The 23,662-nt window shown below is 38.7% G+C and overlaps 1 protein-coding gene across 14 annotated transcripts in view; it reads right to left on the reverse strand.

Annotated features, from left to right (window-relative positions):
* Positions 1-23,662, reverse strand: part of shank3a (SH3 and multiple ankyrin repeat domains 3a) — a 229,440-nt gene that overhangs the window by 75,708 nt on the left and 130,070 nt on the right. For 13 of the 14 annotated variants that reach the window (XR_014124032.1, XR_004775895.2, XM_081715340.1 and 10 more), the window contains 3 exons: positions 3,819-3,927; positions 2,408-2,559; positions 1,970-2,137 (listed from right to left, as the gene is read on the reverse strand). Coding sequence is in view for 12 of the 14 variants with exons in the window: in XM_081715340.1 (XP_081571466.1) it covers positions 1,970-2,137; positions 2,408-2,559; positions 3,819-3,927 (429 nt within the window). In the remaining 2 variants the exon portion in view is untranslated. Of the gene's footprint in view, positions 1-1,969; positions 2,138-2,407; positions 2,560-3,818; positions 3,928-5,247; positions 5,397-23,662 lie in introns of those variants that run through there. The other variant, XM_081715347.1, reaches the window with a different exon arrangement.

Below are 23,662 nucleotides of genomic sequence, written 5' to 3' on the forward strand. Positions count from 1 at the left end.
ACCCATTACAAAATCTGATGGGTCTCAGAATTGTTGCCTGCCAACAGCTTTTCCCAAATATAGCACTGAATCCAAGCTCTTATCCTCCTCTTTCCCCTCTCCCTCTGTGCCTGATTAACGTAAGACTTAGCCATTCAGGACAGAGTTACACTACAGTTTATTCCATTGTGTGTGACAAACATAAGGTGTGTACATATGACAAACATGAGGTGTACTACCTGCTGTACTACCTCTACTACTTGTATAGACCTGCAAATGTGGTCTGATGTATAAAGACTGAAAGGGTCCTGAAATGAGGTTGTGCAGTTCTAAGTGGATTGGCTACCTCTCAGCTCTCTGTCAGACTAATCAAAGACTTCCTCACAGATAAAGCTTACTGGCTGCAGCAACCATCATCAGAAGACTCTCCCTCTTTCGTTCTGCATTAAAATACTTTGAAAAGGTCAAAGTATTTGAATCACATTGAGGGCTAATAATTGAGACACTGTTTATATGTGCATTTAGGTGTGTGTGTGTGTGTGTGGTTATGTATTTAAAATATGGCCAGACTTGAGAACATGGACAGGAATAATGAAAGAATCTGAACCATCATCTCATAGTACACTGTCCTACAGTAATCCACTTATTCAACCTGTCACACATTGCTTATTACATTCTGTGTGGAAGTGTGTGTGTGTGTGTGTGTGTGTGTGTGTGTGTGTGTGTGTGTGTGTGTGTGTGTGTGTGTGTGTGTGCGCGCGTGTGTGTTTGCATGATTTCGGCTGGTTGTTGTACTAAGGCTCACTGAGAGGAAACCGCACAGCTGTAGTATTATCACTGCAAACCATGATAAATAGGTTTCATGGCAGGGATGGGCAATTCCAACCCCAGAGGGCCACACCGCTGCACTCTTCAGTGCTTTGTCTGTTCTAACACAACTGATTCAAGACACTAGGTAATTAACAGGCCCGTACTGAGCTGAATGGGGTGTGTGTTAAAACTAGAAGAAGCTGGGTATGTGCACTGTGACACCATAGGACCACTCTAACCCGGTCACAGAACCAGCTACGGAGTCAGGTTTAAACCTGTAAACTGTCTCTTGGGTTCAGCTGGAGCTTTCAACTGTAACTCTGCAGACCTGACTTGCAGTGTTTTTACTGAAAGCAGGCTCATGTCTGTATGTGTCTGGCTTCATCAGTTAAGCCACACACTGGTGCATCAGTGCCAGCACAGCTGCAGAGTCCAGCCAATTTGCTGTTAATGGAAGACAGGTGGCTAGTTAAAGAAGTAACCAGCAGAGTCATTCCTTTCATGTAATATTTCTATAGTACATGTAAAATTATTGTAAATATCAAGCATTCGTAGGGTGATGTTTTGACTGGTGAATTATTCAGGCTTAACCTCTCTAGCCCAGAATAACCTATTTAGTCCAGATGGGTTAAAACTACCAGACTAGAGAAAACCTTCTTCCCCCATGCCCTTACTGTCATAAATGATTATTGTAGTGTTCTTCTATGGTAATTCTACTTACTATTTTTTATGATGCATCTTAGTTAACTTGCTGCTGTATTCAGTACACTATACTGTATTATTAGTGTACCCATACCTTTTATATTTATGACTCTTATAGTCTTTTCTTATATATTTGAACACCTGTATATGTGAAAGCCTACAAAATGTTTCCATGTGACTGAGAATATGTATGGAACATTTAGGAATGGATGTTTATTTGATTGCAAGTTCTACTGTGTATTGTGAGCTATTGTGTAACCATAGACAAATTCAAATTCCTTGTATGTGTGATCATACTTGAAGAGTCTCATTCTGATATTTCAAGTGCATAGTGGCTCGATCTATTTACAGTACAATCATGTTTAGACAGTTCGGAGTGCTGTGACCAGGAAGCCGGTAACAAGAAGGGCTCTGACACAGTCTACATTTCACAGTCATATCATGTGATTAGGGTTGTGTATGTGTGTGTGTGTGTTACCTGGTGGACCTCCTGCCAGCCATTCTCGTCCACACAGCCCACCTGAGCATGGTCATGCAGGAGCAGCTCGCAGCAGTAGGGGTCACCCCCCACCATGGCGCTGTGATAGAGTGGGGTCAGACCGCGGCTGTCCTTGTAGTCAGGACTTGCCCCCAGGTCCAGCAGCGTCTGCATGATATACATTACATGGTATCACTCAAAGCATAGAGCACTGTCAACAATGATTTTGGGCCCATTCCACAAGAAAGTAAGCACATTGTGTGTGTGTGTGTGTGTGTGGGGTGTGTGTGTGTGTGTGTGTGTGTGTGTACACACACACACACACACACACAAAGAAACACAGACTATAGTTCAAAAGAATCATGATACCTTGGTCAGATACCCTTTGTTAACTTTTAGTCTCTAAAAAAGTCTTAGGTGTGTGTGTGTTTTACTTACTATGAGTGCTGTGTGGTTTTTTGTGCACACAGCTTTGTGGAGGGCAGTGATGCCATCTCTGGTCCTGAAGTCCAGGTGGGCTCCTCCACTTTTCAATACCTTAATGAGGTCTGCACAGCCTTCTAACTGAGCTGCCATTGTCAATGGACATTCTACACAAACATGCACATACAGACACACACACACACACAAAAACAAACAAACACAGACTATAGTTCAAAAGAATCATGACCCCATGGTCAGATAGTCTTTGTTAACTTTTTGTCTCTAGAAAGTCTTAGAGTGACTTTTGAATTGCAGCACTGACATTAGTCTTTGTCTTTGATACACACATACACATACACATGAACCCTCGTCTGTCCCTTACCTTTCACAGAGGTCACACTTAATCAGTTGCAAACAATTGCATGAATAATCCTGAATAAATGTGAGCAAATTTGCATAAACAGTGATCTGGCCTCCCTAACATTCACTGGCAGGGGTCCAACGTGATCAGTCTAGGTCATTCATGCAGAACAGGCTCATTTTCTTTCCCATTCTTTCTGGATTGTAATAAAGCATTTCTTATTAAAGAACTTCAAGATTATACAACAGCTAAATAAAAGTTTATAATGTCCTTAAAGTGTGTTTTGATATCAAAACTGCGGTAACTCAAACTAATACCAATCAATAAGACTGACACAGGATTTATGTTTTTTTTTTTTTAAATGAGCCTCTATACCAAAGCCACTTTCCCTCAAACGTACCTGACTAAAAGCACCTGTTAGTGTACATGTAGAACAAATTCAACTTGTACACACTGTATAACCCACAGTTAAGAGAAGTCTGTTATGAGAACAAGGTCACAAATGTAAAAGTTGCCAAAGTCAGTCACTTCTACACAGAGGAGCATCCGTATATGCACGCATGCAGACCTGAATCAGGGCAGTATCCATATACACATTTATATACAAATTAAATGAAAAAGAAGCACTTACAAGCAGTTTACTTAAGCACCGAAATGTAACTTTTTAAAAGCAAAGACTGACAGAAACCCATGATTTAGTGTTATTTTTTACACTAAAATCACTGGACAAAAACAACCCACTATCCTTTTAGTAGCCACTTGACTTAAGGTAAGGACAGATAATTCTGTCCACGGTAAAACAATAAGAAAAAAGTAAACAAAATTAAAACAGATGAGAAGAGAGAATAATCTAACATATCCAACAACTTAACAAGTACTGATGCAGTAAAACCTTACTAGTCAAGCAAATGAAATGTCCACCGAAAACTACAGCTCTCAGAACAACCCACCACATAGAGTAGACCTTTCTGAGACAGCAAGGGTAAGAGGATGAAGCAACCACTGTCTTTGGAAGTGTCTTATCACAAAGGTCTCATCACACACTGTGAGCATTATATGACTTACCTCCAGTCTCTGGGTCATGGAAATTTGGGTCGAGCCCTTTCTCCAGAAACTTTGATACCTTTTCAATACTCCTTTGCTGAACATACTCCATAAACTTCTTCAAGTTAGCCTGTTAGAGGGATGGAGAGAAGAAGTGAAGGAACGGACAGGCGAGGGAGACAAGATGTGAGGATAAATAATGCAACAGTGGGACAAAAGCCAAGGCAGGAAAGTTATTTCAAGTGGAAGAGGCATAGACAGAGTTAAGCCTCCAGTACACTAGGAATTTCACTTTTTCACTCTATCATTCTCTCTTTCTCTCGCTCACCCACCCACACACAATCATACATAATAATACACCTTAAAAGAAACAAAACCAGGTTCACTGTGTTAATATAATATTCTCAGCTGCAAAGGCAGTGGCACAAATATTAAAACGCATTACATTTCATTCAGGTGAAAGAATGTAATCCAAAAGAAAATCAAATATAGTGGGAGAGTATTCATCTCCGGCCTGCCATTCACAACAGGCTCCTGCACCTCTCTGCTGAAACTGCCAAATAACTGTTGAGTGAGAAAACCCCCCACAATGTAATGCGTCCTTAACACCTGCTGAATGAGAGTCTTATTACTGATGGCAGGAGGCTAGCTACATGTCCTAATCACCAATGCAGCACAAGAGTCAGAATAACAGTGTGCAGTCGACTCCCTTTAGAAACATTTAGTGGAGAAAAAGCTAGTCCCCATCTAAGACACCCAACCTTATCTTCTTTCTCAGGTGCTGTCACTTAATTGCCTGCCTTTAGGCCATTATTCCTGATGCGCGGCTGTGTGTCATCAGTATAAAAAAGTGTTCATGTTCTTGATCTGAGACAAGACTGCTTTACAAACCCAAGGACAGAGCAAATTAAGGCATTTAACAGAAGCACAGGCAAGTCTACTGCTGACAGCCTGCCCTTACCCAGTGATCACCACCACCAGGCTCGTGGGAGAAACCAACAGGCTGCATTTACTAATACTGACCCACTCCAGTATGTCAAAACCACAGGTCCACAGGTTCCAATTAACAAAGGTAATGGAATATGCCATTTTCTTTCTCCTCATAATGAACTGCAGGGGAAAATTAACATCTATGGTTATACTAATTGCATCTGCTAAATGATAATATTCCTGTCTAATGAGAAGAGCTACACACAATCAATGAGTGAGAAGTCTTTATCTCTCTCACCTACCTGCAGTGGACCACTAGTATAACTATTACACTTCCTCTCTCTGCTTACTGAATGTTACATAACTTCACAGGCTCATGTCTTGCAAAGCACACACACACACACACACACGCACACGCAAACATGCACACGCACACACACATACACGCACGCACACACGCACACACACATGCACGCATTCTTGCTCTGCCAAAAAGAAGTAAAAGCTATGGTTTTCTCACCATGTGTGGCGGCAATTGATCTCCGGTGTCTGTTTGCGCTTTGATACTCTCCTACCCATCACACACCCCCAACTCCCAACCAGCTCTTCTACTACTCTCTGAGTGTCTGACACAAGCACTCACATTCACATGTGCACACATACACACAAGTGCATGCGCACACGTACACACACACACACACACTTGCGAGTGCTACCGTCACTGCTGCTTTCTCCATCCACACTGTGAATGACAGAAACTCAGCCACTACCTCTCTCTCTCTGAACCACTCAAGCTGTTGTTATGGAGATGGCATACAAAAGAAATGTTGGCGGCCTGCCTCTGAGAGTTAGAGGAGTCCTGTGTGTGAGGCATGGATATGTGTGCTGCTAAACCAAACTGAGGAGAAAGCAAAAATCATTGAACATTATTTGATGTGTGTAATCTTGTCTGGTAGTTGGAAACAAGCTGTGTAGTGGTGTCATTTTATAGTGCAGTACTCTCCGGACTTGTTTTGATCCTGAAATAAATGATCATTTACTGCTTTACCTGGAAGACTGAAGTCAAAACAAATCACAACCACCTTAAAATTACACCTTAAAAAATTGCAATCTAAAAAGTAGATGGTTTGACAAATGTCTTTGTAGATATTTGTTAAGTGCCAAAGGTCTTGTACTGGCCCTTCTCCAAATCACACTTCTTCCCTGGCAGGAGGGCAGAGACCAGACTGCCACTCAAACCTGGGTGTCCCATCCAAGGAGCGCAACACAAGCCATAATATCAGAGTCAAATTCAGGGGCAAGGAAGCTGGAGCACACGTTTTACCCCAGTGCCATGCATTTACTACAGATCTTTTTAACTGCCTGTAATTTCAGAGGATTATTATTCAGCAATAGCATACATTGACATAGTGCTGAAGGTGCTAGACACATTTATTAATACTAAAGTTACAGCATTCGTTATTAGAAAGAACATCTAACCCAAGGTTATATAATTTAGCAAATCTTTCATTGTGTTTCTTCTAACAAAAAAACCCCAAAAACAACTATATGATTGGAAAAACAGGGTTCATACAGTTCAAACAGAGAAAGCAAAAGATAATGAAGATTAATTGAATTATTAGCATAGTATGACCCACATCATGGAAGCTGTGGATTGCATAGATAGTATTTTGCATACATTGTTATGTAATGACTGAGGGAGTAATGTGCAGATCTGATGACTTATGTTTTTTCAGTAATTCTACATCATTTGAAAGCTTTCAAATTTTTTACCCAAAGTTTTATCAGATTAATTTTGCCAGAAACTAATTAAACTAAGATGAAACACTTTATGACAAGCCATGATACAGAATACTATATAGTTTCTAAATAATCCTGGTGTGAATGGAAATGTGTGATGTGTATGTTCTAAGCTGCCTTTGAGTCTGTTTGATACATTGGAGTCATTTCATGCACCATTCTGAGCTGATGCTGATTGTTGTAGTATCTCATCATCAGTGCTGGCATAACTTCTCCCCATTGCACATCTGGGTCCAGGCTGGAGGTATGATCAGCAAGACATGACAAATCCAGTACTTAGGAGAGAGAGCGAGAAATACAGCATTCATGTTCAACCTACACATATTCTACTTGCTTTCTATCTGACCCACTGCTGGGAAACATATCTATGTACAAACAGCTGCCTGGCACTCTGTCAGCATGTCTATGTGGCAGACAAGACAAACCAGAAGAAAATAAGCACTTGGGATTTGGTCTGTGAACTTCAAAATGACATTTACCATTTAAATGCATCAATGAACATGACATGACAAACAATGAACACATGGTGAGAAAACTCCACATATGCACAGCTACTAAAAAGACAAAAGAACAGAAAAACAACAAAAAGCCCTAATAGGCCTCATGCAAAAGCCACATATAGTCTTGTTGCGATTATCCTTTTCAAAGTCACAACAACAGTCTGAATGAGATATTCTAAGCATCACTCTATGATAAAGAACATGGCCATAGTGCCCACAGACATTACATATAGTGACAAATTAATCTTCAATTAAAGTTAATTAATTTAGCAATTCATAACATTGACATTAACATTCACTGTCCAGCATAAAAAATCCTTGCAATATTACCCATCAGCTTCCACTTGACCCATTTTAGCAAGCCTTTGGTTTTATTTTAATCATTTATCAGATTATATGTTCTTTATTTCCATGGTTAAACTTAAATGCATGCACAAGCAACTTGCATTTACCACTGCTTGGCTTACGCATCTCTAAAACAGGATAGATTTTAACAACAGAGCTTATACATTTCTAACATTTGGCAGATGCTTTTATCCAGAGCCACTTACATATCCAGAGTACCTTACATATCCAAAGCAGCTTACATATACAGAGCACTTTTCTATGAATGACACTTCAAGGTCATTTTGGCCTATCAATTATGCTAATTTACAATTCTCATAAATGCCCACTTTTGTATTAACAGAGCTGTTTAGGTGAGTCTTGGTGAATTTATAAGCATTTGCTGAAGCTGACATGACACAATGATATGAACTGACTTTACCACAAAAGAACAGGAAATTTTACTATAAGGATAGAATAATGTTCTTGCATGAGGCCTAGTGCTTTTGTCTAGCATGATTCTAATGTAGGCAATCTCACTGTTTCTCTTCTGCTATAAATCATATTTTACTCAGTGAAACAATCACATATCTGCTTTTCTTTTTACAGGACCATTAAACATACATCAAAGCAAAGTGTAATAAAGAACCATTGTTCACAATCATTATGCTTTTGCCAGTCAACTGTGAAATACAAGGATGCTGTTTTTTACTTGCCTACAGGCTGCTCATAGCATTACAAGACCTACTGTTGCATTCAGTATTTAACCACTAGCCTCATGTGTTTACTTAGTTAAAGCCTAGCTGATTCTGCCTAGCTGAAAGTGAATCTTATTGGCAGATAACAGAAAAGTACAATTTTACTGGCGGTTAACCTAGAAATGTTAAATTTTGACATTACAGTTTTTTACAATCATTTTCACACTTGTCTCAATACCATGTCCACTTCTTCATAATTCTTTACACGGTATGCTTTTGAAACACACCTCAGCACATCAGTTAAAGTCTGGTGCGAAATACACTTCAACCACAAAAACATCAAAATATTTCATCCAAAGGTGACCCATGCTGCCATAACGATAACATATGCTTTCTCCAACAGGACTGCTTTGTCACTCAAAGTACAATTAACTTCAATACACAAACAACTTGTAACTTTGCAAAATACATATACTATGTTTCCCTTTCCTCTATTTTTGCATCCACAAATATTTTGGAAATCCAGAATAACAATATTTGCTGAAACAAATCACAAATGCCACAGTATTCTTCAGGGGGTTTACTGTATTTTTCCATTTGTTCTTACAGTGCAGAAAAGAAAGATACATACAATCAATAACACATACAGTAATGACAAATCAATAGTTTCACTATATACAGTAATTCACACATTTGTCTGCCTATCAGTAACAGAAGTTTGGACTGGTCCATCCATCCTATCCACTGCATTTGGTCATAGATTTTCATCAACATCACACCAAATATATGGTAACAGGGCACAAACAAAAAACACTTGGGTAAGTCGTTAAATGAAATGATAGCCAGGTATTTCAGCAGTGCACGTACAGCTGTAATAGTGGGAAAATCCTTTCACTGAAAACTACAACTATATTTTTCCAATATAGCAATGCAGGTTTGACCACTTTTGTATTAATGCAAGTCTGCAAACAAAAAAACTGAATAAACTGAATAAACCTTCTGTTAATATCAGAATAATCTCTCTTGCATATTTCAAGTGTGTATTTTCATTTTTCTGTCAAAATGCAACATCTCAATCCACAATGATCAGAATTTTGTTGGATTTTGAACTGAACATTAACTGTTTTGAACAGAGTATCTATAGATCTGCAAAATTTGCTTTAGTTGCACAGACCTTTGCTGGTGATGTACACTGACAAAGAGGTATTTATGAATTTTGGAAGAAGTGGTGATTGTATCAAAGTAGTTTAAAAATATAGACAGTTTAGTTCACATAGTCTCTTGATATGGTGAATGTGTTAGGTGTTTTGAAAACGTGGACATAGTAAATGTGAAAACGATTGTAAAAAACTGTAATATCTGTAAAATCATTATGTGCTTCCTCTTTTCTAAGGTGCACAAAGAGAAGTGTCCTGAAATGATGTGGAGTACTAATCACACTGGTTTGAATAGAGCCATGCTAAAAGATCCAGCTCAGTAAGAGCTCTGAAGCACAAGCCCTGCAGCAGCTTCCACTGCCGACAGTAGCTGACACTGGATGACTAAAAACAAGCATTTGCATTTGGCTTTCTACCATACCATGCACAGAAACTACAATAATGATTTAAAAAGTACAGTGAAAGTCATAATTAAACCTGCAAAACTGTCAGGAGTGCATCCTAGTTAGGTTTCAGGGCATGAGATAGATTGGATGCACACAGTGTTTCCCTCTTTATAGTCAATTTTTGATTCTCAGACCAAATAAATGAGCTAGAAAACCATCTGAAAAGTGGAAAACCATCTGTAAAGTGGTGCTTACTGATCAACTATTGACAACTGAACAAGGAAGTCCCTCTTTCCATTGGCCTATGATCCACCTGTTTCTTCTCAAATGTATTTTGGAACGTGGAAGTGGGCCCATCAAGCTGGCCTTATCATTTGGTTACTGACAGTTCACATGGAATCAATGCAGAGATTAAAAGTGACAACAGTCAAGCAACCTTAAAAACTTATACACCCTGATACATCACCTCAATATTGTCAAAGGACGATGTTTTATGCTCTGGACAACCATGAACCTCCTTGGTGGGCTGGTCCATCCAACCATGGGGGGTGATGATCCAGCACATCCATGATGCACCTTATGAATGCCATATAAGTGCCAGTGCCACCTCCATGAGCTAGTTTACTGGCTTTTCATGGTCAAACATGAATATGTTAAGAACTGCTTGGTCTGCTGTCAATTTCAGCCCTCTCAATAATTGCATAGGGCTCTATTACAGAAGAAAGAAATTACCTTTTCTTGGTCTAATCTTCAGGTGTACTGGATTGGTCCAGTCTCAAAATCGTCAAAGGGTAACAACTGCCATGTACCTTTGATAAATGGGTAGAGTGCCTCCTAGCACTAAAAACCTGAAATATATGTTCAGCCATTGGGCCTTACCCATGACTATGGATTTCAATGGGGAATTTGAAATAATAAAAGGGAGAGAGATTACATTGCACCTCCTCTACCACCTGGAAGATTTACAATATTCAGGCATTGTGGATGTGTAAACTTCCCACCAGTTTGTGACAGGTTATGTACACATTTCCAGAACACCTTTGCATGGGCAGAAGAAAGACTGAAATCAAGGATCCTACTCATTCCTCTTGCATTTTTTCTGTTTTGTTTGATATCACAGAGTGCACCTGAAACATGTTCATACCCTTCAGGTGGACTCAAACTGCTATTCTCACCCTCCAAGACATCTTGAGATTACTTCTGACTAACTGCTGCATTCATACTCAGAGGATTCACGTCCACTTTGATGCCTAGAGAGGTTTTTTCATTTCCTTAACCTCTCACTTGATAGCAGAGATCATCAGTTTATCAAACCACACATCTTAGAGGCAGTAGACCATGCCCAGCAGGTCACTGTAGATTCTCTTGACCAGCTGGCTAAATCCTTGTTTTCTAAGAAAGAGCTTGGTTGGACATAGTAGTTCACCTAAGAAGCACTTTTGTAGCTATCAGCAGCCTCAACCATTGTTTCATTGTTCTCTCTTGTTTTTTTCTGTTACAAACTCACTAGGCTTGAGAACGCTTAGACAACAGGTCAAACATATAAATGATTAAATGCCACAAATTCATAGGGAACTTGTGTTCCAGCAACAACAATTTAGAGGACTTGCTAAAACTGCAGGGTACAATTCTCATAGTCAACACTCACCCCTTTGTAAGCTCTCCCACATAATGCCTCATCCATACCTCATCCATAATTTGGCCATGTGTACTGTAACAAAAGATAATAACTTGGTTTGATCAAGCAAGCCAATTATTAGGGAGACAACAGATTTCTTGTGCAGCTTGTCAGCTGGAGCCACAGATAAAAAATACATGGTCCATATGTCGTGTATGGATGACATCAGTAAAACTACAGTATAAAGAGCAGGTGACAAATGATTTGTTAGCGCACCCCAGTTGAAGATCATAATGACATATGGCCTTCATGACACAGCCATGAGAATGAAATCTCCAAATCATGCTGGTTTTGATAGTCCTACCAGGGTCTACTATACATCTAGATCATGCCACAACCTTAGCTCTGAAAGGTACAAAAATAATTTAATTGATGTCTTTAGAGGCCACAGTCTGCATTTAGAGTTTACCCTCCAATCTTCTCATTGAAGGGACCAAAACAGTCTAGTTTAGTCTGAAACAATCTGGACTTGAAACCACTTTACTGAGTCACATAGTCAAAACACTTGCTGACCCACAGAACATGGATAATATGGTCACCTTTGGCTTGATCCTCATTGGTTGGGTCATCGCCACAGGTACCTGCCTGATGCTTCTCAGGTACATCAAAGTGGTACACTGACTCACTCAGTAACATGCCTCAACATCATCTCTAAACATTTGAGGTACTTCCTCCTCCCAAAGGGCTTCTACTGTAACCATGCAAAATTAGACCCAGACCATTTCTTAACACTTTTGCCAGCTGTTTCATTGTATACATGGGTTTTGAAGCCTAGAATACACCCTATGCCAGCATCAACCTTAATTAATACATCTGACTTATCATACAGCATGTCTCTTACTATCCTTTGTTTATCCCAGCTAAGATAACACAAATCAAGAGCAGGGTGCCATTTCTCTCAAACTGTTGTTTTAACTGAGTTACAGCTTCCCTTGCTACTTAGCTGTATAGCACATGTCTGTGCAATGGTGAAGGATGTGACTTGTGGAGTCCTAGGGGAACATTGAACTGGTTGCACTTCAATAATATCTTCAAGAGTGCCCAGGATGGTTAACAGTGGAAGACAGATGTCATATCTAGTTTAATTCTGAATAGGAATCTTAGTAAATTTTAAGGACCCACTGGAAAGATCTATTAAAGTGGAAAGTGGCTCTAAACCCCAAGGGCAATAATTCTCAGTCTTGGGCTGGAATAACATTGCTTCTCCCTTTGGCTTTGCTCTAACTCTTTACTTCACTTCATGAATTTGACCAACTAGGACAATTATACTTTTCTTCCCAACTCTCACATAACATGCAAGAGATGTTTCTTCAAGACCCCAAGAGCAGAGACCAAATATTGCACTCCATTGCCTGAGTTTCCTTGAGTATGGCTGTAATATCAAATTCACTGCAATTTTCTGTTTTCTTTGATAATCTTTGCAATACCATTACTACCTAAAAAACAATTAACAGTTTTGGCCAGTTAGAACTGATACTTTAATAGCTGCATGTCCTTAGTTCGCAGTACATAACAGGAGATCAACCTCAGCCCATCCGCTGAGTTGATTTTGTGAGCCTGAATGTTTAAATACAATAATTCCAGACTGAGGGCTTTCCTCTGATGTGAGTCACTGGTGGGCCCCCAGTGATCACATACCATTTCCCAATGGCTTCTTCAGCAGATGGCCAATAGCCCAGTGTCCTTCTTGTCCACAAATAAAACAGTGAGAAGAATTCACATTGATCTACTGTATACAGCTTCAAAATCAGCACCTTATCTCAGTTGTTGGTGTTTGGGTATGTATTGAAAGTGCGAATGAGCCCCCAGGAGGGAGTTTCTTAGTAGGTTTTGTTATCTTAGACAAGTGTTTGGACACTGCTGTAATTCATCAGTAAGACAATGTTTATTTGTGAGCATCGCCTTAAAGGCAATGGGTTGAGTTATTTTAAACACTGTATGAATAACCTCTCCTTCACTAAACCCATCTTGTAATCCTTCTTTTAGTTGCTTACTACTGTATGAGATGTCAAAACCTGCATCAAAGGTTTGACCCCTCTGAGGCTTAAACTCACAACATGGAAACAAAAAAGTTACATCAGTGACCCAGGCAACCTGATGACACAGACTGGAGATGGACTGACCCTTCCCAGAGGAATACCACTGGTACTAGTCATGATGGACTTGACTGTTGGCACAGAACACTTCCTGGTGAATGTGTTTGTGTCTATCTGCACAGGTAAATGTTGCATGTGGATAGTCACAGTTTCTGTAGGTGGGAATTAATCTGAAGGGAGATGACCATGGGGAGTTGGTATGATATGTTCCAACTGATGAGTAGGTGTCTGATCTTTCTGGGATGAAGCAAATTCTTCAGCATCTGCTGTTGCAGCACCTTGGGTGAACAGATCAGTGAGCATGTCATCAAAGAAGAGCAGTTTAGACATCCATTTGTCTTCAAGGTCTATCAACTTCTCACTTTGTAGATAATCAACAATCAAGCCAAAGAGTTCTAGTTCACTTAGGCGAGCATGGCTGCGTCTCCATCATCAATTACAGGTATAATGGTCTGTAGCTGATTAGCATTCAAAACAGAAACTCTCTTCTGGATCTTATAAACCATAATTTGCTATGGAGTAGTAGTTGCCATTATGACTTAACACTGGGGTCTGCCACTTTTGAGATGACACCACAAAGCTTCCTTAAAGCTTTGGACACTGGTTCTCATCATTGCAGTACACACGTCCTCTCAAGGGGGCACTAGATTCCAGACAAGCCCCCAGGTGTTGCCTGCACCAGACCTATGGAATATCTGAACCAGCATCAAGCAAGTCACATTCTATTTTCAATCTGAAATATAAACAACTATACCATCAACTATAGCTATACATTCCACTTTTTGGTGCACAAAGAATCATATTCAGCATAAGGGGTATATAAATAGAAAACAAATTCAGTGTGGTTTCTAGCAGTAATTAAAGTGTTGATCTTTATGTGTTTACATTCTCTCTTCTTTTACACTGCCTGGCCAAAAAAAGGTCACACACTCTAACATTTCGTTGGACCACCTTTAGCTTTGATTATGGCATGCATTCGCTGTGGCATCATTTCCACAATCTTCTGCAATGTCACAACATTTATTTCTGTCTAGAGACTTCAGCCACCTCTCTTCTTACCGTGATGCACCCATCACTCTGAAACAGGGTAAATCTGGAATCATCAGACCACATGACCTTCTTCTATTGCTCCAGAGTCCAATCTTTATGTTCCCTAGCAAATTGAAGCCATTTTTGCCAGTAAGCCTCAATGACAAGTGGTTTTCTTAAGGCTACACAGCTGTTTAGTCCCAATCCCTTGAGTTCCCTTTGCATTGTGCTTGTGGAAATGCTTTTACCTTCACTATTAAACATATCCCTAAGTTCTACTGTTGTTTTTCTACAATTTGATTTCACCACATGTTTAAGTGATCGCCGATCACGATCATTCAATATTTTTTTCTGACCACATTCCTTCCTCGAAGGTAATGTTTCCCCACTGTTCTTCCATTTTTTAATAATGCACTGGACAGTTCTTAACCTGATTTTAGTAGTTTCAGCAGTCTCTTTAGAAGTTTTCTCTGCTTGATGCATGCCAATAATTTGACCCTTCCAAAACAGATTAACATCTTTTCCATGACTACAGGATGTGTCTTTCAACATGGTTGTTTAACAAATGAGAAGCTACTCACTGCATCAGTTAGGGTTAAATAACTTGTTGTCAGCTGAAACACAATCACCCATGCAGTAATTATCCAATGGGAGGCTCTTACCTATTTGCTTAGTTAAATCCAGGTGGTGATCTTTTTTTTTTGGCCAGGCAATATATTATCCCCACATACATATGCTCAACTACACCTGCACCACACAGTATAATACTAACTTAGTCATGCCAGCTGAATGCTAGTAGGTTTAACTCGCGCTGCATAAAAATGTGAATTACATGGCAAATTATTAACCGTATACATAGCATTTTGATTAGGTTTTCATTGGTTGAAAGCAGATGTTAACTTCAATAAAGAAACCAAAATACAAATACATAGAATGCTGTAGTATAATATACTAACAAGGCACCCAACATGGTGGGCAAATTCTAAATAGAGAATATAAATATAGCTAAAATGGCATCTTTCTTGAAATACAAAACTGGATTACAGGAACCAATACTGCTGTCTGTTACCATGCAGTAACATGTTTCATGTTTAAAATTTTAATGTTTACAGGTGTACACTACTACTTAGAAGAAGGTTCTAAAACTTCTCTCTTCTCTCTTTTTATGCTCTTTTAAGGCTCAGTTAATGTGCAGATTAATGTCTACAACAGCTATTGTAGTTACCACTAAGTTAGTAACCAGCAAACAAAAAATGTTTCATGCCTGCTAAAAGCAAGACAAAACATCGCAAACACTTCAAAAATGCATCCTTACATAATCTTACAAATATAGTACGTGTATAAATCAAAGTGTTTAAGAGTAATTTTGCAATATCTGTTAATTTCATAAAGATTTTTTGAGATATCAGACAAAAGTTAGTGCTTGTAGTCCTCAGTGCTTGTAAATTGTTTTCTCTTGTTTTGGTGTAATACATTAGACAAAACATAAAAAGTATTACATATTGATTTATTTAATTTTGAAAAAGTGCAATAGGTTATTACGATTTTAAGATTTGTAGCTATGCTGGAATAGTGAGACTTTATATCATTTCAGTGAACACTCCAGCTGTCCGCAGCAGTGCTGAGCCTGCCACAGTGATTAAGCGGCTATCAGAAGAAGGAGGAGGAGGAGTAAGAGGAAGGGGGAGATAGAGAGAAACTACAAACAGAGAAACAGGGCTGACTGGCAAAGGAAAAGAAGTAAAGGGGCAGCCAGCAGTCATTAAACGAGATGCAATTAAGACATACTGGAACTGCAGCAAACATCTATAGCTTCCTAAACAGGAGGCAAGGAGTGCATTTCTGTGTATATGCATGTATACGTATGTATATATATATATATATACACACACACACACACACAGACACGTGTAACAAAGGATATAGAGTCTAACAAAGGAGGATATTTTCTTTTAAGCAGAAAGAGCTTTTAAACCAATTTTATCTACCAACTCCAAATTAAGTGTAAATCCTGATAAAGGAAGAAATTAAGAAAAGGACTATAGAATAGAATAGAAACATGACCAAACAAACATTTATTGAAAATGAACTGAGAAAAGCTTTACTACAAATGTTGAAGAAACCAACTTCAGTGTATTAATGTAATTCACCCTCAGTGTAGGTCATTATATGTTGCAGAGCCCAGACGCAAAAACCCCCACAGCTCTACTGGACTACTGTGTGCTCTGGACTGAAACTAGGTTAGTGCAGGTAGCCTAAGGGCCTTTCTGCTAAGTGATCTGCACACAGTGACACCACAACTACACTGGACACAAAGCTACTGCTGGCAGCTGCACAAGACTATACCAACTACTAAGCCTTTCTGTAGAGAAAGGATGTGAAATTGAAGGCTCTGCATATTATTTAAAAGGTTCTTTTCCCCATCCAAGATTTACTGTAGATGCAAATGTAAGAACATGACAAAGGTATGACTGGTTTAAAGAGTCAGAGAGGAAAGAGACCATAATGAAACAAGTTGGAAAAGGCTAGAGAAGTAAGACGTGGACAGGAAAAAGGCTGATAGGAACTGAATCAGAAGAAAAAGGTGACTATATGTATCACAATTTATATACACTCTAATAATCACACATTCATTAAATAATCAACTTGTAAATATGTGATGTATCACCAATAACCCTTTCCTTCATAGAGGAGAATATCTTAAACTTAAAAGCAAGATTCCAATATATAAACAATAATTTTATGAATATAGGACCATGAGACTTGCACACACCAAACACCACAGTGAGAAAATTAAGCATTTAAGTACTATTGCAAACCATAGTTTCTGAACACAATTACAATAGAGTGCTAATTGTTCACCTTTCAAAAAAATGTTCCTGTAGGAAGAGAAGTGCCCCAGGAAATTTTGCCTCATCCAGCTCATGGAGTCCATGGCAGTGCTGGTCCACAGGTTACACCTTTGCTTTAATAGTCTGTGTTTTTACAAGCAACCTATTTGGAAGCTCAACATACAGACATATCACCAGAATCATAACATAACATATTGGTTTGCTAGATGCTTTTCCACCAAATGAAGACACTATTGATAACATAGCATAGTATATCCCATTCTAGAAAGGTTGGGACAGACAACGAAATGCAAATAAACAGAAAGTAGTCATTAGTAAATTTACTTTGACATATATTCAAACAAAAACATGAAACACAAGAGTTCATGTTTTAAAAGATATACATTTAATCTGGAATTTATGCCCTCAAGATGTTCCAAAATTTTTTGATTTGGAGCAATTTAGGTCTACTAATGATGTGACAAGTTGTAATAACAATGTGTAATAACAGGTGATGATAACCAGGTGAGGCAATCATGCTATATTTAAGGAAGCTCCAAGAAAGGCCCAGTCCTTCTAGTGCAAGACTAGGTGGAAGTTTTCCAATTTGCAAACAAAATCACCAGCACATAATCCATTACTTTGAAAATAACTTTTCCATGAGGCATATCAATAGACTTTCAGGCATTTTACACTCTACTGTACACAATATAATTTAAAAATTCAAGCAGTCTGGTCAAATCTCAGTGTATAAATGGCAAGGCTGGAAAGCAATTCTCAATGTGCATAATTTCAGATCCCTCAGACATTACTTTCTTAAAACCCACCATGCAACTGTAACAGATATCAGTTAACACAATCACAGATGAAAGTTAAGGCTTTACTATGGTAAGAAGAAGCCATACATCAACACTGAATAGATGCACTGTTATCACTGGGGGTGTGCCAGTGACCATAGCATGGGGATTTTACCTAACTGTGACAGCCCCATTAATACAAAGCAGCATATGCTATCATACAGACATTGTCTTTTCCAGGCACATCCCTACATTTTCAAGCATGACCATACCAAACCATATTCTGCCTGGCTTACAAGTGCAAGGAGAGTGCTAGATTGGTCTGTCTGCTGTTTTGACCTATCTCCAGTTGAGAATTTGTGGTGCATTATGAAACACAAAATATGGCAATGAATGTCCCATACAATTGAGCAACTAAACATCTGTATAATGGAAGAATAGGGGAAAAATGCTCCATTTGTTAAATTTAATGAACTAGTATCTTCAATGCCCAAATGCTTAATGTTAGTAAAAGAAACAGTGATTTTACAAAATGTTAAACAACATGGAGCAAGATATGCTGCTATCCAGATATTTTCAGGGATATCCAGGCATTTTCCAGCAGGACAATGCCAAACCACATTCTGGCTGGCTTACAAGTGCTTGGCTGCATATGCAGAGAGTGTGGGTGCTAGATTGGCCTGCCTGCAAACCTGACCTGTTTCCAGTTGAGAATATGGGACACATTATGAATAACAAAATATGGCCATGAACACCAGTACAATTGCACAACAGAAAACCTGCATAATGTAAGAATGAGGGAATGTCACGCTTGGCCCCTCCTAGTGTCCCTGTCTCTATGGTTTCCCTGTCTCATGTTATTATTTCATTTTCTCCATTCCTGTTCCAGTCCTTGTTTTGGTTTTCACATTGTTATTTGTATCACCGTAATTAATTGGTGCTGAATGTTAGAAAAAGAAAAGGTGAAATTATGCAATTGTAAATATTTGACTGTCTCATCTTTTTGGGATGTGATGCAGTCATCAGATTAGAAATGATTGAAGATGATTATGAAGACTTTGTATCATTCACAATATAGCACTGGGTGAAGAGAATTTACAAGACACAACTTATTTTTATTAACATTTTCTATCCCAACATTTTTGGAATTGGGGTTGTACAGAAGGGTTCTGTTTCATGCAGCCTAGTTGCCAGCAGATTAGCAAGGGCATTGGGATTGTGTCAACTGACTAAATGTTGGCCCTTGTGGAAACCCTTTTATGTGATGAAAATTGAAATTTTTACTGTGTACCTGCAGCTAAAAGGTGATCTTTTGGAAGACTATGCCCTGCACATTTCCATCTCAAAGTATGTATTAGACTATACTTTTCTATCGGAAGTGCTACTAGCTGTCAGTGTCAACATTTCAGATACATTTTAAACCTGTTACTCACACATTCAAACCATCTTCAATGCTTTGACCATCTGAGCACAATCCTACACATTGTATTTTCCTACTACTTTAGTTGATAAAGCACTGTTTTGCAGTACAGAGGTATGCCCTACACCTATTAGATACACTGATGTTGACCACTATAATGGACCATGTCCTGACCTTTCAGTATTAAATGCTAATGTACTGTGTCAAGTCAGGGAAGGGATGCTGAAGTCAGCCCAAATGTCAGCCTGGCAGCCTGGTCTTGATAAATATCATGACAACAGACCAAAAAGGTATGGTCGTCTGTTTTCATTAGGGTAATGTTTGATACACAACAAAACAGCACAGGATCATGCATTAGAAATGTAGTACAAGTGTGCATGAGGGTGTATCTTTTCCCTCACTGATTTCATATTGTTATATATGAGTGTCCTATCAGAATTTTGAGTCTTATTACATAGAAGATGTCATTACCAAGCTAAACATTAGCATCTTGCAGATGAAAATGACTCAGTGCTGGTCCTGCTTTCTCTCTCTCTCTGTCTCTCTGTCTCTCTCTCTCTCTCTCTTTGTGTGTGTGTGTGTGTGTGTGTGTGTGTGTGTGCATGCCCTGATGTACACACAGGAACAGGAGTCTGATTAATGACCACAATATAATCCCTCTCATTGTTCTGGAGATGAGTCCTGTTGCTATGGTTACCCATAAGCAACGGATCATTCACCTTGGTAGTTCACATACAATTGCTTTAGTATTGCTCTATTTCACATACACATACTCTTTAGCCATCTAATTTTTGCATACACACGATATTACTACTATCATGTGAACTTTATCATGATCAACTCAGTGTGAATTAGTGTTTTGATTTTTTTTCTTATAGATCTTCACCATTGCCGTTTGTTTCCATTGTCAGAGTCTGATCACTGACTCTCAGAATCCCTGTCACTGCCAAAGACCAACAATGATTTCCACCTTTCTGTTATATCTATAGCTATGTAGACAAGAGTGCCTACATTGAACATTGTGTCAATGGGGCCCATTAAAAGTGACCATCCTCAAACTGGGCAATGAGATGAAATCTCCTTCTGATCAGATTCCCCATGAGAGTTTCCTATATGATCCCTATTGATAAGCTGTGTCAAAGTCACATTTAAATTAATCAAGGTGCCTGTATTATTGACATCTAATTCTCTGTGCCAGTGTCATGGATGACAATGAACACGATCAATATCAGTTTATCTTTGATTAAAGGCCCTGCATTGCACTGTAGGAAGCACTTTTGTGGAAGTGACAGAAAATGTCAAGACAGTATGGAGGCTTTGGCCTGGTTACCAAATTTGACACATAATACAAAGCACAAAATTTGTTTTTAATTCACAGTATAATTACACTGGATGGTTCCAAACCTAACACACCTTTCATTCAGCATGAACTGTGTAGAATAATCTTCAGAACATACATTCTCTACCTATGTATTAAATACATATACATTATATAATCTATTTCTGTGTTTTAAAGTGTGACTTGAGAAGCAATGCAAAATTGAGCTATGTGTGGGTGAGTTCAAGTAGACTTAGGTGCCAGTTGTGGAAACGAGCTGTACCCATCGCTATCTGGAAGAGATGAGGTAAACCTAAGAAACTCAAACTTCAAAACCCAAGAAGAGTCCAGTTAAACTGTCTAATACCAGGCTATAACAAACTTTCAGTACTACCTAAGATCTGTGTACTCAGTGCTGATGAGGGAGGAAAGTAGAAACATTCTGAGGTTAGTCTGACCTAATATGTGGGTCCTCTCTGCAGTAACTGCACTCTTTTAGCAGTAGCAAGCAGACTATATGACTCAGGTATACTAGATTACCGGAGTCCTTCAAGGGCAAAAAAAGTTATCCAAAAGGATAGGGGGACACCTAGAGGTAAATAGAGAATAGGAGTGAACAAGGAAAATTAAAACAAGTCAATCAGAAAAATTAATGACTTCAATTAGAATTAGCCTATCAGAGAAGACAAGCTTGCTCCACTTTTAGAGAATCCCATATGGTACCACTGTCAGCTAATTCACTCTAGAGACTGACCTTTGTGACTCAGAATGATTCTTTTTTTCAATAAAGTTCATTTTGATTTTAAATATTTATCATTTTTCTTATCCTAAAAGACTGAAAAAAATTCTCCAAGACAAATTTTGTGATCCAGCCAGGTGGGCAAGATCCAGTTGAGAGGGATGGCATCGATTGCCCGGGCAGAAAAAGAACTTCAAAAACTGCTGAAATGTGCGTGGGAATGAGACATTGTAACATGATTTAGTTTTTGTTGTCAAGCTATGAAATCAGTAACCACTGAATACAGCTGCAAATATTTTGCAATGAATAATCTCACTACATTGGAGCCACAAGTTCCATGAGTGCTGGGCATCTATGGTCAACTCTGCAAACAAGCCTCTTGAAAGCAGAAAATTATTTACAAAACCACAATTTATTGTTTTACATTTAACTGTAATACACTATTTCTGGTCACTTTCATGTCTGTTTTTACTAGTTAAAAGTACAGAGACCTGTTAACTTGTTACTTCCAAAGACTCCGTCACTCTAAGCTAAACATACCTTTTTCATGGAATCATTCAGAGTATATTTAAAAGCTAATCAGAATAGGTTTGATGCAGTCAATATGTCCAACTATTGCTTGTTATTGCATGAAATATATCTTTAGTCAAACAACAAAATTAATTAAATACATTAGCATTCATATAACTTCATTGCTCATGCTGCTTACAAACTAGTGACAATTTTTACAGCATGATTGCTCAGATGCTTACTGACATTTTTATTTTTATTTTAAGGTTACATTTATATTTCTATGTATATGGTTAGTGTGGGCTTTATACAATTGTTGTATCTTGTATCTAGGCTTTCTCACATGCACCCATATACTGAAAAGGCAAGCTCCACCCTGCTCCCACTGCTGTAGTTATTTCTTTTGTAGTACTCTTACTCCTAATAATATCACAACAGAGTACTAGCATGTGTCTAGGTTTGAGGAAGAGGTTTACCTTAATTAACCCACACATACAATTCTTAAAATAAAAATAAATAAAAGAAAAGGAAATGTCAAAAGAATAATGGGAGTCCCTTCGAGTGGGGATCCTTGACGAGGTTTCTCAATTAGAGGAGCTTAAAGATTCCGCAGAGTTCAGTATTGTCCTTGTGTGAGCATCAAGTGAACTGTTACTCCAACTAGTTCCACTTAACTAGGGTGGATAATGTGCACAGGTTCTTATCTGGTTTCTGGTTTAATGTTCAAATTGTCAGATCTCTTCTGTAATCTCTTCCTGCGGCAGGCCTCACTGCTTCCACTTGCATTCACACTGTCAGTGGGCTGGGCCTCCCATCACAGAATTCTTCAAATCCAATTCTGTATCTCAGAAAAAAATGACTAGAGTCAAACATTCATATCTCAGTGGAATTTTGTCCTTTTACCTTCACAACTGTTTTCTGACACAGAACTTGGCTACATGATGTATTTTGCCACCAAAATGCTTCTAATCAGCAGCATGTTTCAATGTCAGAAGAAAAGAAAGTAATATCTGAATTTGGGACTTCCTATTACTTTTGATACACAGAAAATCAGTATAGTGCCCTCCCTCAGGAAAGCATGCAGCTACACCTCAAAATGACATATGGGGTTTTAGTACCACTATATTTCATATGGGTTACACTTCATTTTTGTGAATGTCTGTTGGTAGAGAGATTGTGTTTTCACTAACAAGTGGATCCTCCTTGCTCCACCTGCAAGGGATACAGCCAGGTGTTGGCAACGTAAATAAAACATAATGTTAGAAGTTCTACTAATGTAGCCAACAGTGCCAAAGCAATACTTGCAGTCTGTGCTTTGTTTATGGTTTTCTTCTACTACATCGTATTGAACAGTGAATCCAATATGTTCCCACGCAGTGGATTAGAAAGATGGCGGTGCCTCTCTTTAAATTTGCTTCTCTGTCTCTCTACTGCTGAAATTGTGGAGCTGAGAGAATATTTGTTTTTTGCTTCCCCTTTCTTCCAGCCCATATTTGCATTCAGAAGCTGATAGGTTCCAGGGAAACAACAAATGATGACAAGGAGACCGAGGAACTGCACATGAAACAGAGGGAAACTAAAGATAGAGAAAAAGGCAAGACAACTAATAAAACAGCTGAGGAAACGAGGGTTTCCAGGAGAATGCTGCAAAG

Source organism: Electrophorus electricus, chromosome 6 (genome assembly GCF_041902795.1).
Source record: "Electrophorus electricus isolate QZ-2024a chromosome 6, ASM4190279v1, whole genome shotgun sequence".
Classification (NCBI taxonomy): Eukaryota; Metazoa; Chordata; class Actinopteri; order Gymnotiformes; family Gymnotidae; genus Electrophorus; species Electrophorus electricus.